Source organism: Podarcis liolepis (assembly GCF_965112155.1).
Source record: "Podarcis liolepis genome assembly, chromosome: 8".
Classification (NCBI taxonomy): Eukaryota; Metazoa; Chordata; class Lepidosauria; order Squamata; family Lacertidae; genus Podarcis; species Podarcis liolepis.
In genome coordinates this window covers 19,046,134-19,061,361 of record NC_139560.1, presented here as the reverse complement: position 1 = coordinate 19,061,361, position 15,228 = coordinate 19,046,134, and the positions used below count along the sequence as shown (strand labels likewise).

Genomic DNA, 15,228 nt, shown 5'->3' with positions numbered 1-15,228 from the left:
AGTGGTGGAGCTTACGGTGATGTAAGTATCCCCCCAAAATCAGCATTCTAGGGGAGTAGTGGTGGAGGGACTGGGCAGGGAGACTTGTGCCAGATTCTAACCCCATTCAGCTCACTCACACAACCTGGCAACCTGGTGGGATTTATGTTGGCAAACAGAATAGTGCAAATAAGCTCTATATTAAAGGCTTATTCTCCCTCTGCTAGGCTTAGGCTGCCTCAGCTAGCAAGAGCTGTGCTGCTGAACTGACTGTGCAGTAGGGACCACCGTATAGCACGCCAAAGGCCATGACAAACCAATGAAACAATACAGATCATACATCCATAATATGAGCCAACATCCATGAATTTGCTAGAGACACCAACACACTCAGATCTAGCTTAGTTGAACCTCTCAATCACCAAAACAATTTATAGTGATTTTATCTAATTCTTTATTCCTGATTCCCCCACCACCACCTCAAGCCAGTACAGGAAGAGCCACTCTATGTGTTATGAAGTTATTATTGCCCCTGAAAAGAAACCAAACCATTTCTGCAGAGGGGTACCTGCTTGCTGGTGTGAGGAAAGGTTTCAGAAAGCAATCTCTTGGGAGTCTATTATAAGGGACAGGCTAACAGATAATGAGTGATGTCTTCCACCTGAGATTGACCACAAATGCAAAGTCTGCCTGCGTACATGACCTTGTTGTATCAGCCATCCAAGACTGCAGTGGACATCACTTGCAAAAGCAGCTCAATGAAAGCATTTCCTAAGGAAGCTGGGGAGAGTTTGGTCAGAAAACTAGCTCTAAAATGCTCTGTTCTCAAGAGTGGATACCAAAGGGGAAATTGGGTGTTTCTAATTAGTTGCAGGTCCCTTTTGGATTCTATCCAGAAGAGCTAATCCCTTATTCAAGGTCAAAGCAGAGCTCAGTTCTGGAAAATAGTAATAGTCTAAAACATATTGACAAGCTGCTTTCCAGAGTTGTTTATCACCCAATTCCATAGACCACAGAGCAAGAAAACGTTCAATAGGAATAGTGGCAATTTAAAAAAATATACTTTAACTGAGCACAGTCTGTGCTTGCCTTAATTGTTGGCCACCTGGATTCTGTACGAAGAAGAGCTGCTGATGGTAAAAAGATGGTAAAGCTTCTGAAAAAAAATTATTCTGCAGAGTTTCCAAAATTTTAATGGAGTTCAAATCAGAACTCCAGATTTCAACGCCATAGAGTATTTCAGTAAGCAATTTACTATCAAATATCTTTAGGACAGGCTCAGTCAGCTGCCCACCCTCACTATGAAAGAAATATTATAAAGATATCAGGTGGTATCCAAATAATGGATCCCATCAATGCAAGAATCTCTGCTTTGCAACAGAACTCTCTATCCTTCCTGCTTGTGTGTCCCCTCCCCCCATTTATTTATTTACTTATTTATTTCAACAATTTAAATACCACTCAACTGCAATCATCTCTGTGTGGCACACAAGAAATACTATACAAAAAGAGAGAGATAAAAAAAAATAAGTTAAAACTATAAAATGAGATTCAATTGAAATGCTGCTGGAATAACAATAATAAAAGTACCGTATTTTTCGCTCCATAAGACACACTTTTTTCCTCCTAAAAAGTAAGGGGAAATGTCTGTGTGTCTTATGGAGCGAATGTGTGGTCGATCGCTGGCTCCCTTTCTGGCCCCGCCCCCTTGCCCAGGCCTCCATTGTTGAACATTCTGCAGATGGAGGCTGTTTGTTTCCCCAGCGACATGTGACCGGCTGATTAGATGATCTGTCTGGAAACTGTAGAAATGGCTCCCTTTCCTTTCCTAAAGAAGCTGCAGAAATGTGAGTTGAACCCCATAAAAACAGGATTTTTTCCCTTTTCAAAGTAAGTTCAACAACTTTGAGCTGATCCTCAAAAAAATGGGGCTTTTCCCCTTTGCAAAAGAAGCTACACAACTGTGAGCTGATCCCTCCAAAAATGGGGATTTCCCCCTTTCCTCCTCTAAAAACTAGGTGCATTTTATGGTCTCTTATGTAAGGTCTATAAATCTGTCCGAGGGGTTCCCCCAACCCTCCAGAACAGATCTGGGGAGAGCAAGGCAAGGGTTCTCTCGTTCAATTGTAAAGTCTTGCACTGAGATGTATTGGTTGGATACTACCCACCATCTCCAGTGTTATCATATGTAAATGGAAGAAAACCCTGTGAGCACTACTCCTGAAAATTATTACGGCTCAGAAGTGGGGAGCATACAACACTATAGAGTTGCGTAGGACACATAATAACCAGGGGCGTAGCTAGCTGCTCTGGGACATGGAGGGGCGGGGCAGGGCAACCTGCCCATGGGATCGTCATGTCAAGGGGTGATCCACACAGTGATGATCTGCCCAGGAGGGATTTTGTCACCCCCCTCTAGGATGAAACCCGGGGCAGCCCACCCCCACTGCCCCCTTCCTACATCCCTGATAACAACACACCTTGTAATTCATTGTTCAATGATTCAAATCCAAGCTAAGTTTTTGCTTGCCCTTCCAAAAGCTACAATAAATAAGAATTATAATCCAGTTAAATTTTAAGGCAGCCTATCTGGAAAGAAAGTTTTGGGTTGACATGAATTTGGTGGCTGGAGAGTGACTAGTAACTGTTAATTTTTTTTCTAGCTGCAGTAAAGGACTAGTCAGGGCATATCCTATTTCTAGCTCACTTCATTTTCCAACTCTTGCTGCATATAGTTTTCTTTGCAGTGCTGTCCCTAGAGGCTTCTATTGGCTGAAGTTCAACTTCAGGATTCTGCTAGAGACATCTGATAATAGATTTCAAATATTTTCATTGCACCTAGAGCTTGAGAACAATATGTCAAAAATGCAGAAAAAGCAAATAGTCTTCCAAACATCGAATTTCCAGATTTCTTATTAAATAACATGTATAATGCATATTATTACTATTAGTAGTAGTATTTTGGTATATTTCAATGTTAAGACATATTTTGGTTGATGTTGTCCTTCAATATTTTATTAATTTATATATTATTAATACTATTTTTCTGTGGTTGATATGACCATGATGGTCAAAACAGCAACAAGGAACTAAATATATTAAAGAATATGATTTTGCCAAGAGGTGTTCTGTGATTTTCATTAAAGTTGCAAAATTTACATAAGGAAAACAAATGACATATGGGGAGAAATACTGGGTTACATAAATTGTTAAAATAAATCTTGAAGGCAGCCCTTTACACCACTTATCAAGCAAATTGAATAAGATGGAAACTAAAATTTGTCAGCATGCTTTTGCATATTTCTCCTACTACATACGGTACGTTTGCATGTGATTTTGTATACACACATACTTTTTTGCACAGAAATTTGTAAATTATTTTCTCCAGTTTATGTATTCATATGCATACTTTAGTATATACATTTTATACATGGTACTTGGCTGGAGAGCTGCATTGCAAAGTTCAGAGAAGTGTGAATTTTGAAGGATGCCTATGTTTGGCTCACATATTCTTTGAGAAAGTGGGCCTTTAAATGCACCTGAAACAAATTGCCCTTCCTATCCCTACCTATGGCAACACAGTTTCGCATGAAGGCTCCTTCAAAGGTCTGCACTCTTGAAAAACCCAACCCTTGTAGAGAAGGAACACTTCACCTTCCAGGGATGCAGCAGTTATGGTCCAGCACAGCCCCTTGAGAGATGCCGGGGGGGGGGGACTTTTGTCACTCGCAGTTGGCCATTTGCTTCAGCCTCGGCCTGCCACTGGGGGCAATGGGATACCCCCAAATTTTAAATTCAAACTGGTCTGTGGTGGACAGGGTGTGGGGAAGTGCTTCTGTGGCAGACCTGAGGAACCAAGGCTTAACTCTGGTCCACCACTGGGGTATTTAAGCTGGCTGCAGCAGCTGCCAGTAGCACAGTCAGGTAGCTGAATACTGGACAGAGAGGAGCGGCGAATAGGAGCCAGAAGCAGAGAACCATGCAAGATAAGTAGAACCCAGCTGGAGTAGGACCCAGAAGTGGAGAGCAGCATGGATGGAACCAGCAGCAGCAGAGGAAACAGAACAATTTGAAAAGCCCATCTTTTGCAGAGAACCCTCTTGCCCAGTCTACCATCACCCTGTTGTGACTTAGTTCATTATAAACTTGCAACATCTTAAATAATAAAAAGGGTACTTACTTGTGCAATTTGGCAAGGAGCCAGACCATGTTCCATTCGCAGTGCACTGTCTTACAGAAGGTCCAGACAATATATAGCCTTCCATGCAGGAATAAATTACAGAGCTAGAGAATGTTGTGCCATCTATTCGAAACACCTTCCCATTAGCTGTTGTCCCAGGATTACCACATTGGACAGCTAGAAATTCAAATGTGGGAAATGCAGGAATCAGGTACAAGATGGCAGCAACAACAAACACTGAAGATCTACACCAGGCATCCCCAAACTCGGCCCTCCAGCTGTTTTGGGACTACAACTCCCATCATTCCTAGCTAACAGGACCAGTGGTCAAGGATGATGGGAACTGTAGTCCCAAAACAGCTGGAGGGCCGAGTTTGGGGATGCCTGATCTACACATTGTTCCAAATAATCAAATCAGTCAATGAGCAATTAGAATAAACTGAACATAATTCAGTGTACATCCCCTGGTAATTAATCATCCTAGTCTTTGCTTAGATATCCTTTGTTGCACTCTCAAAACTTCATAGGTTTCACTTGAGGAGAAACTGCTACATCTGCATTGATGATTAGTTTTATTTAGAACGTGCTGGCAACATCCCAAAATCTCTTCTGCTGTGAGATTTCACACATCCAACCAGGACTCTGTGACCTCCTTAGCAATTCCACAAGTATTTCACCTGAGGAAGAGCCACCCCTTCACAAAATGCTGACACTTAAGCTTCAGATGAAATGTTGGTGAGAAGTGAGTGTTGGAGCACCTGCTTTGCAGGCCAAAGGTCTCATGTTCACCCCCCGGCTATCATCGTCAAGTAGGAAACTTAATTCCTGAAGCCCTGGAGAGCTCCTGTTAATAAATGTAGACAACACTGAACTATAGGGGTCAGTAATATGAGATGGTATAAGGCAGATTCTTACATTTCTAAGGGAACCATGCTATAATTATATATTTGTGTAGCATGTTGAGTAAACCAAATATTTGAATTTTTATTAGTTTTATCATTATATCCAATTTTGCCATAGAATGTGTTCTCTGATATTTTGCAGCTCCTGAGAAAAATACTACTCTCAATGGTAATTACTCAACACTGTAGCCTCTGGGCACAACAAAAGGCTATGAAAGATTAGGGTGCATTATACTAAAGGATATCTACTTTCCAGTGCTCCTCTCCTGCAAATAATTCTATTTAAATGTAATTAACCCACTCACATTATTCAGTTTTGATCAATGTTATTGGGAAAAGGAAGATCTCTTTCTTTTCTCTTTGCTTTTGTTGATAGAATTATTATATTTTATGACAGCACAGCCATCTTGAAAGTTCAATGCACAACATAAAATTTATGTCATGAAAAAGCAGGTCTCTTCTAATTTGTTTTCTTCATGGCATTTCAGTATTTTCAAATCATTTGAAGTGATCTAAGGTTATTGTCTTTTGTTTCTGCTAATGTTAACCTACAGCCCAGATATAAATCAATATTGTATAGACAGTTCATTGATGTGATGATGTTATTGTTGCAAAATAAAACCGTTAACACTGACTCTGTTTTTCAACTCAATTTTGCAATCACATTCATGTATAGACAACCCTTTATTACTCTTGTCCTTAAGATTTCCATTGCTTTATGTGCCTATGCAGCAACCTAGAATGACAGAACAGTACTACCTTCTTGTGTTATTATTTCAGATGGCATAAAAAAATACATGGTATGAATAAGGTTTCCCCCCCTTCCTTTTCTCATAATATTAGGGTTGTCATAGACCCAGAATTTCCCAGACACAGCTGGTATTCAGCCCTTGTAAACAGCGTCCGGGCAAAATTCGCTGAAATGTCCGGGAAAATCCAGATTGTGGCAGCCCATGTCAGTAGTGTAGATTTTGACGAATTTCATATAAAATAGCTCAAAAACTCATTTTTTGAAGATTTTTATTGTTGAGATTTTCACTTTTTGAAATACGGCAACCCTACATAACATTAGAACTCAGGGATATATCCAATGAGTGAAATGTTGTAAGGCAAATGAAACTAAACTATGGAATCTGTTCCCTCAAGAGGTAATGATGGCTATCAATTTGGGTGGCTTTAAAAGAGGACTAAACAAATTCATGGAGAATAAGGCTATCAAGGACCACTAGAAACCACAGCTTTGTTTTATCACCACTGCCAGAGGCACTGTGCTTTTGTACACCAGTTGGGAATCAAAAGTGGATAAAGTGCTGCTGCACTCAGGTCAAGCTTACAGGCCTCCCATAAGCATCTGGCTGACCACTGTAATAAGAAGATGCTGGGACTGCATGAGGCACTGGCTTGACCCAGCAGGTTCGTGTTATGTTCATGCAGTGCAATGTTGATATGATGCTGCTCAGATCTGCAAGTCCTGTCCTTCAGCACTTGGTAGGCGTATATACATCAGATTCTGATCCTTCTTGCATTGAAGTGGGTTACTTCAGACAAATTCAGAGCTTGTCAGCTAAAACATAATCTTCCCAAAGTACCCTGAACCAAACTGATTACAAGGGGGAAGCTGGCAGGAGCTCACACGAACCTGGCTCAAGATATATCAGCCCAAAGGGATCAGGGTGGAAATGCTTAAGATGGCCCAAATAGGGCAAGGCTACAGTGAGGCAGGGATAATACCCTGAGTGATAATGAGTGACTATTATTATTAAAAATTTCTATACCACCCTTCATTCAAGGACCACAGGGAGGTTTACAATAGAAAAAACAAAAAAAATACATAACGTAGTTACAAAAATCATTACTATCCCCCTCAATGGTTTATAAGGTCATGACTTATTTAATTAATGAAAGGCTTGGAAGAAGTGGAATGTTTTTCATCTGGCACCTAAATTTATGTAATGAAGGCATCAGATGAGCCTCTTTGGGGACAGCATTCCACAAATTAATTCAAAGTATCTGGGCTTATTTAAAACAAAATGATCACTTAAGCTCTTTGACTTTGAAGCACTGTTGTGCTGAGCACATATTTTTACTAATACTGGGTTGTATTATATTCCAATCATCAATGAGATTTACCTTTACATTCCGGCTGCTTTCCTGTCCAACTTCCATTTGCCAGACATGTTCTTTCCACCGATCCATGAAGGGTGTATCCGAGCTCACAAGAGAATTGCACAACACTTTTAATTCTAAAGTTGCTTTGTTCTCTAGAACCGTGACCTGGGATTCCAGGATCCCCACACGATCCCGCATTGTCACCTAGAATTTGTGGTACAAAGATTATTTCAGAGGGAATACACAAAAAAGGTGATATATTACACTGCTGCTGCTGTTATCATAGCTGATATGGTAACTGAAACGGATGAAAGAAAAATCAAAGTACATAAATATCCAAGTGGCATAACAATAGAAGGCAATTTATAATCAATGCAAATATCAAAATACAGCTCACTTACATCTTACATGGGAGCTACATTCCAGGTATGGTGTGTGAAGCCATAATTATGTATAGTCAAAACTATTACCAGAACTGTTCCCGCACGAGCAATATTACCTTCCAAAGCCAGTGTGCTGAATGGGCCTTACCCCAACCCTAAGCAAGGCAGACAGCTTAAAAGCTTTCTCTCTTTTTGCACCAGGAAAGAGCTTTTAAGCTCTCCACTTTCTGTGCATTTAATTTGTGCCATTTCAATGGCTGGCCGCCAAGTGCGTAAAGTTGAAATCATGCACGTTAAATGTACATAGGTTGAGAGTCATCTGTATACTGAGACAGTATGCAGAACCCGTACCCATTTAATGTGTTGTGATTTTATTCAGGGATTCTTGACAGCACATAATCGAGTTTGATAGAAATTTCAAGTGATTCATGGTCAATAATTTGCAGGACAGTCACTGTTCATCAATTTGCAATACATTAACATGCATCACTCAAGTAAAGTATGCTATGCAATAGTCTTAAAAGAAAGAGTAAAGCGAAAGTTATCAAGATGCTTCAGTCAGGTGATCCATTAAAAATATAATACAGAAAAGTGGAGAAATGGCTTTCTAAGCTCTAGTGAGATTCTGAGCATGAAGATCTTGCAAACACTCATACAAACCAAGAAAAAAAAATATTCACACATTTGCCAACATTTCCAGTGGTGCAGCAAAGGGTGCACTTCAGAGCTGAAGTCCAGGCTCCACAGCCAAGGTAGTCCCCAAATGACCATCGAGAGGCAGGTTGCTGGTCATCAAAGGAACAAATGGTTCATTGCTGATCTTTTCACCATGTCAAAGGGATCAACAGTTTCATGTCTGCACTGGGTCAAGGTGAGCTCTACATTGTATACCACCTCTTTACAATTACTGCTATTACTGATCTTCCCAAACAACTGAGCAACTGCTCAGAATGTGAATAGGAGAAGGTAGGATTTTCTACCTATATAGTGATGCTGTCCACAGTGAAGCTATAGCAGAAGGAAAACTGGCTCAGTTACAGATCCAAAGGAGGCCTCCGCGTAGTGGTCAGAAGGGTTATTGCCTGCCATGGAATCTCTGAAGTGATAATCAGTCATTTTACATTGCAAAACGTCTTCCTGCTAGTAATTTTTAATGAACAGATTTATGTCTTTTTACAGCTATGCTGTAGATCAATGCGCATAAAGGGAATATTTTGAAAGGACAACATAGGACTCTTGCTTTTCAGGGACACATATCCTATTATTTTGTTCATAAAACAGAAACTTGAATTTAATGCGCAAAACACTCCCATCAAAATTTAATTACGAGTTTGAAATTCAGAAATTTTGATCATGCAGATCATCAATTAAATTTAATATTCCTTGAGTTTGGAAAATTAGTGGATCAAAATTACAGGATCAAGGCAGCATTTTGGAAGTAAATTATTTTTAAAAAAATATGTTAACAGAAATTACTGTATCTTGCTTTTGTGATATGATTAGTAGGGAAATGGCATGTCCAAATGAGCACATATAAGTCTGTGAAAATATGCTGAGTTCTAGAGGTTACTTTACAAGGTTAGATTCTCAGGAAAACAGGATGAAAGCATTACTGCCTTTGGGACTTCCTTTCCATTTCAGTCTCTGGTTGGATGGTTGCTTGAGTGCCTTTGATGTTTTCTGCACCAAGTCTTTCCTATCTTGGATGCCATCAGATTCCTCCTCCTGACAGTGGGGAGTCTGGGTTCTTTGCCATTGCAGGGGCTCTCCTGACCACATTACATATGTGTCATGCTCCACACATTGAGACACACTGCCCCTCTCTGCAGACCACCACGGTTCTCTATAGCAGTCTTTGCCAACCCAGTGCCCTCCAGATAATTTGGACTATCACTCCCAGCCATTTCAGCCAGCATGGCCAATGTCATTGTTGGCATTGCTCTATTAAGTATTAGTGGCAACCATCCCCATATGTAAGTGGTTTAAACTTGTCACCATATTAGTCAAAAGCAAATCAAGACATTGATGCAGAAACACTTAATATGGAATTCAACACCATTCTCAGTAATAGAATATAATTATTCATCACCAACTGGTCACCTGCTTTATTTCACTGACCATTTATTCTTCATGTTAAAGATAATTAGAAACTTTCCAGTTCTCCTCTCAGTATTCATTATATTCATATGGTGGAACTTAGCTTTGGCTGCAGCTATATCTTGTGACTGACATTTGGCTTTGATTTTCAATTTCCTGAAAGGCAAACAAGTTCCAGCCAAAACTAATACAAGCATAGAATTGGTTGCAAAAGCACATTCACATACTTCAAAAGTGGTACCTGAGCAATGAGGCATAGATCCACTCCAATGTCCATTTAATTGACATGTCCGAGATGACTGGCCTATTAGTGACCGTCTTCCTGTACAAGAGTACCGAACAGTAGATCCAAATGTGTATTTCTCTCCAGATAGGATCGCATTTGGAGGAATACCAGGATGCCCACAGTCAATCACTATGATGCATAAATATTGGAGATAAAAATTACGTTATAATCACCAACCTATGCAGTTCAATTTGCCTTCACCACCATTACTATGTCTTGCAAGTTTGGGGCCATCATACAGCAAGATCCACGTGGATGTGCAGCTCAGGATCTCTGGCTCAGCTACCTGATTCCTGGCCTACCCAGGCTCAGCAGGCATCAAGTCCCTAATGTGTTCAGCTGAGGATACAACAATGTAATAATTTGCACATCCCAGTTCAGCCAGGGCTCAGTCAGCTGTGCCAAACCTGCTGTTAGTCCCCCAAAATGGGTGTTATGGCGGTATGGCAGTGGCAGGAATACTTCTCCATGAAAAAAAGAGAAGAAAGTTTGCAGAACATTTGTCAGTCACTATGGAACTTATATGCAGACTTCATCATGCGAAAGGCTGGACTGCATGAATCCCAAGACGGAATTAAGATTGCCGGAAGAAATATTAACAGGCTCAGATATGCAGATGACACTACCTTGATGGCAGAAAGTGAGGAGGAATTAAAGAACCTTTTAATGAGGGTCAAAGAGGACAGCGCAAAATATGGTCTGAAGCTCAACATCAAAGAAAAACTAAGATCATGGCCACTGGTCCCATCACCTCCTGGCAAATAGAAGGGGGGGAAATGGAGGCAGGGAGAGATTTTACTTTCTTGGGTTCCATGATCACAGCAAATGGTGACAGCAGTCACGAAATTAAAAGACGCATTTCTTGGGAGAAAAGCAATGACAAACCTAGACAGCGTGTTAAAAAGCAGAGACATCACCTTGCCAACAAAGGTCCGTATAGTTAAAGCTATGGTTTTCCCAGTAGTGATGCATGGAAGTGAGAGCTGGACCATAAAGAAGGCTGATCGCTGAAGAATTGATGCTTTTGAATTATGGTGCTGGAGGAGACTCTTGAGAGTCCCATGGACTGCAAGAAGATCAAACCTCTCCATTCTGAAGGAAATCAGCCCTGAGTGCTCACTGGAAGGGCAGATCCTGAAGCTGAGGCTCCAATACTTGGCCACCTCATGAGAAGAGAAGACTCCCTGGAAAAGCCCCTGATGTTGGGGAAGATTGAGGGCACTAGGAGAAGGGGACAACAGAGGACGAGATGGTTGGCCAGTGTTCCTGAAGCTACCAACATGAGTTTGACCAAACTGCGGGAGGCAGTGGAAGACAGGAGTACCTGGCATGCTCTGGTCCATGGGGTCACAAAGAGTTGGACATGACTAAATGACTAAACAACAACAAACAATGAAATAATTATGATCAGCCGCCAAACAAGGGCCTCTGTTCAGCAACTATCTTTTCAGAAATGTACCAAAGTCACTTCAGTGGGGTTATTCTAGAAAACCTGGGTTTGCCACCAAGTATAGATTCAACAGGGAGACACATCCAGTCCTGGATAATATTTGATACATCCTTGCAAACACATGCTGGTCTCATTTGCATATTACATTTTTAGTTGTACATTTGAATAAAACAAAAATGGACAATAAGGTCAGAATTGGCTCTAGGATTTTTCAACATGTTTCCTTCAAAACAGAGTTCACTTTTCTAATTTAGAAAAGGAAACCCAAAGGAAATCAGAATTTTCCATCCTAGATTCCACCAATGTGTGGCTTTGTTTGCAATTTCACATGCAATCTGCTATCAACCTCTGGATGCAACCATGCAGAAAATTTAAAACAGATTTAAAGGAACATAATATAAAGGTAAGAAAGCAGTTTCCTGCATGTCATGCTGATTGATTATTCCTTTTCTTGGCTCTTAAATGCACCTGAATCCAATTCTGCTGGAGACGGAATATTACATATTTTGCAAAAGTGAGCAGGAATGGAAGTAACCTAGCTGTGCGTGGAAGAAATACATTGTAAAACTGGGCAGCGCTGCTTTTTCTTTAGCATTCAAGGGCCTTTGGCAAAGTGCTTATATATACATATTGTAAGTAATGAGTGAGCCCTACAAAACTAATGACAATGCTTAACTGTTTAGGCCAACAGGCACCTATTCAATGAGAACAAAAGAAATAAGAGTACAGATCCCTTACTCCATTGTGTAGAACATTATCCACACTGATAATGGATGCCTTGGAAAAGAAATTGCTTCCTCCATCCGCCCACCCACCCATAGTACTGAAAAGGAGCAAAAAAAGGTTGTCAAGATAAGCTAGGAGACACAATTTTAAAGCAATATTTAATTGAATTTGGCTTTGTGTGTCAGGCTACAAGCTTTTCACAGATTATCAGTAATATACAAGAGAAATTTTGCTGCCAGAAAGTAAAAAAAAGGGGGGACTACTGAAAGAGAGGGGCCATTAAACGTAGACCACTAATACACTTAAGGAAAACGTAAAACTTTGCCCTGGGGCAAATACATTCTTCTGAATACATTATATATGAATATGTTATATTATAAGAATTTGAATGCTACAGCTTGTAATTAAGTGTATAGTAAAAGCAAAAGTCACTGAGCTGTTTTGATGTCCCCACTAACTTCTAGATCTCTATTCTCACTAAATCTGAAAAAAAATGGTCAAGGGCTCCTTAGCATTTATAGCATTTAAAGAAAAAAGTGAAAGAAGGTCTAGTGACTAATAAATTGAAATTATAATATTTGAAATAAATTGATGATGACGATACCCTTTTATTTCCATGGGGTTTTTGTTTGTTTGTTTTTGCTAATTACTTGAGGAGGACTCAATAGGTAGCAGTTATAAAAGCAGCAGGAACCATTGGGCTATTGGTCCCAGGGAAGGAGATATCCCCCAAAATTAAAATGGCTTTTAATATAAAACCTCTTGAGTTACAATAAAACCTACTAACAAAAGAGGGCTTTCACATCTCATTCCGGCTTGATATATCATAGACTGCTTCATTAGACTCATGATCTTTGGACCATGGTGCCGGATATGCTTAAGACGGCCCTGACTTCACCCCAAAGTTCTGAACAACTGCTCTGAATTTAAATGGCTAAATTTAGACGGTAAACAGCATTGGAGACAATATTATACCCTGTGGTACAGCACAGTATAATGGCTATGAAGCCAAAACAGTTCCCCAGTGCTCCTCTCTGTATATGACTCTGTAAATAGGAGTGGGACCAATACTCATCTCACAGAGCTGGATCAGGAGAATACCACAAAAACCACTGAGAATAATAATGTATAATCATGTTATTAGTTCCTTGAGGGGAGGGATGGTTTGACCACATTGGTTCAGACAATGGTAACTTCAAGCTTGGATTACCACAATACTGCCTATATGGGGCTTGTACTTGATGTTGTTGTTGTTTAGTCATTTAGCTGTGTCCGACTCTTTGTGATCCCATGGACCAGAGCACGCCAGGCACTCCTGTCTCCAACTGCCTCACGCAGTTTGGTCAAAACGCATGCTGGTAACTTCAACAACACTGTCCAACCATCTCATCCTCTGTCGTCCCCTTCTCCTTGTGCCCTCAATCTTTCCCAACATCAGGGTCTTTTCCAGGGAGTCTTCTCTTCTCATGAGGTGGCCAAAGTATTGGAGCCTCAGCTTCATGATCTGTCCTTCCATCGAGCACTTAGGTCTGATTTCCTTAAGAATGGATAGGTTTGATCTTCTTGCAGTCCATGGGACTCTCAAGAGTCCATGGGACTCTCAATAATTCAAAAGCATCAATTCTTCGGCGATCAGCCTTCTTTATGTTCCAGCTCTCACTTCCATACATCACTACTGGGAAAACCATAGCTTTAACTATACGGACCTTTGTTGGCAAGGTGATGTCTCTGCTTTTTAAGATGCTGCAATTACTGTGGAATGTTGCATCATAATTGCTAGTAGGAAATCCTTTTACAAGTGCCACATAATATTCATTTTGCTTTTGCAAGGAATTGATCCTACTCATCATTATGTAGGGTCCTTCACTGTGTTATTTTTGGCTAAAAACTTTTCTCCTCCCTCCAGTAAAGCCCACCCAATAATGAAATTTTAAAATGTAATATTGGTATGTATAATTGTTTTAAAACTCATTTCTATTTTTATATTGATAAATTTTCTGTCAATATGTTTTAATGCTTAATTCTATTCATATTTTAATGACTATTTTTATATTGTTTTATATAAACCACTTGGAAGTTTCTGTAGACTAAGTGGTAAATCTTGTCAAATAAAATAGAGTAAATAAAATAGATTTGAGCAGCAAATATTGTATTGGACTGCGTAAACAGAGAATGAAAAATATAATCATTTAAGGAATGGATAAGAAAACTATGCAGTAATGTGAAATAAACAAACAACAAATTTCAAGAACACAGACAATAATTAGACACCTTTTATTCAAAACCAATGACCTTTCATGTTCACTGTAAAAGGAAATTGGCTGTGGATATGCTCAGAAATAATGTGTATATACAATGAATTTGCAAAGAAAACAATAATAAGCAAACAAACTTCAGAAAGGTAACTAAGGCTGCAGTCTACTAATAATAATCTACTATGAATAATGATATTTATTCTAAGATACTTACTAATGCATTCTGGCAAAGGTTTATCCCAGTGACCATTTGGCTGGCAGACTAAAACTGAAGATCCAAATAAAAAATATCCAGGGTTACAATCATAAAAGACAACTGTGCCATAGGTGAAATTCCCATGTTCAATTTTACTTTCTCGTATGGAATTTGCAGGGATTCCTGGATCAGAACAGTTGACCACTAAACAGAAAACGGTAAACATTTCATTTATTTACTTCATAAAATGGATATACTGCTTGATTATAAACAAACAAACAAGATCCCCCCCCCCAAAAAAAAACCTTATTATGTGTGAATTTTACATTTTTAAAATGTGCAAGTTTCCCACAGGTCTTCAGGTGAAAAATACTATGCAGAGAATAAAATGAATAACAGTGTAAGCAGCAATTTGCACAAAGCTATTCTTTAAATCAGTTAAAAAAATAGGCATAGGCATAGGCAGAATGCTGCCCTCACTTTATGGTAGCTATTTTTGGTATAGTTTGCCAACTCTCAATCCATGGTTAAAAAATAATAACCACATAGAAAGAATCGCTGCCAGGCATAAACCAGACAGAGGGCCTTCTCAGTAGTGGCGCCTGCCCTGTGGAATGCCCTCCCATCAGATGTCTGCGGCACCCAGTTATGTCACCCCTTGCCTG

General features: G+C 39.8%; 1 protein-coding gene across 5 annotated transcripts in view; it reads right to left on the bottom strand.

The window, feature by feature from the left end:
• CSMD3 (CUB and Sushi multiple domains 3) overlaps positions 1-15,228 on the bottom strand; it is a 591,548-nt gene that overhangs the window by 46,050 nt on the left and 530,270 nt on the right. For 4 of the 5 annotated variants that reach the window (XM_083516434.1, XM_083516435.1, XM_083516436.1 and 1 more), the window contains 4 exons: positions 14,582-14,767; positions 9,892-10,065; positions 7,192-7,374; positions 4,160-4,336 (listed from right to left, as the gene is read on the bottom strand). In XM_083516434.1, the coding sequence (XP_083372560.1) occupies positions 4,160-4,336; positions 7,192-7,374; positions 9,892-10,065; positions 14,582-14,767 (720 nt within the window). Of the gene's footprint in view, positions 1-4,159; positions 4,337-7,191; positions 7,375-9,877; positions 10,066-14,581; positions 14,768-15,228 lie in introns of those variants that run through there. The other variant, XM_083516438.1, reaches the window with a different exon arrangement.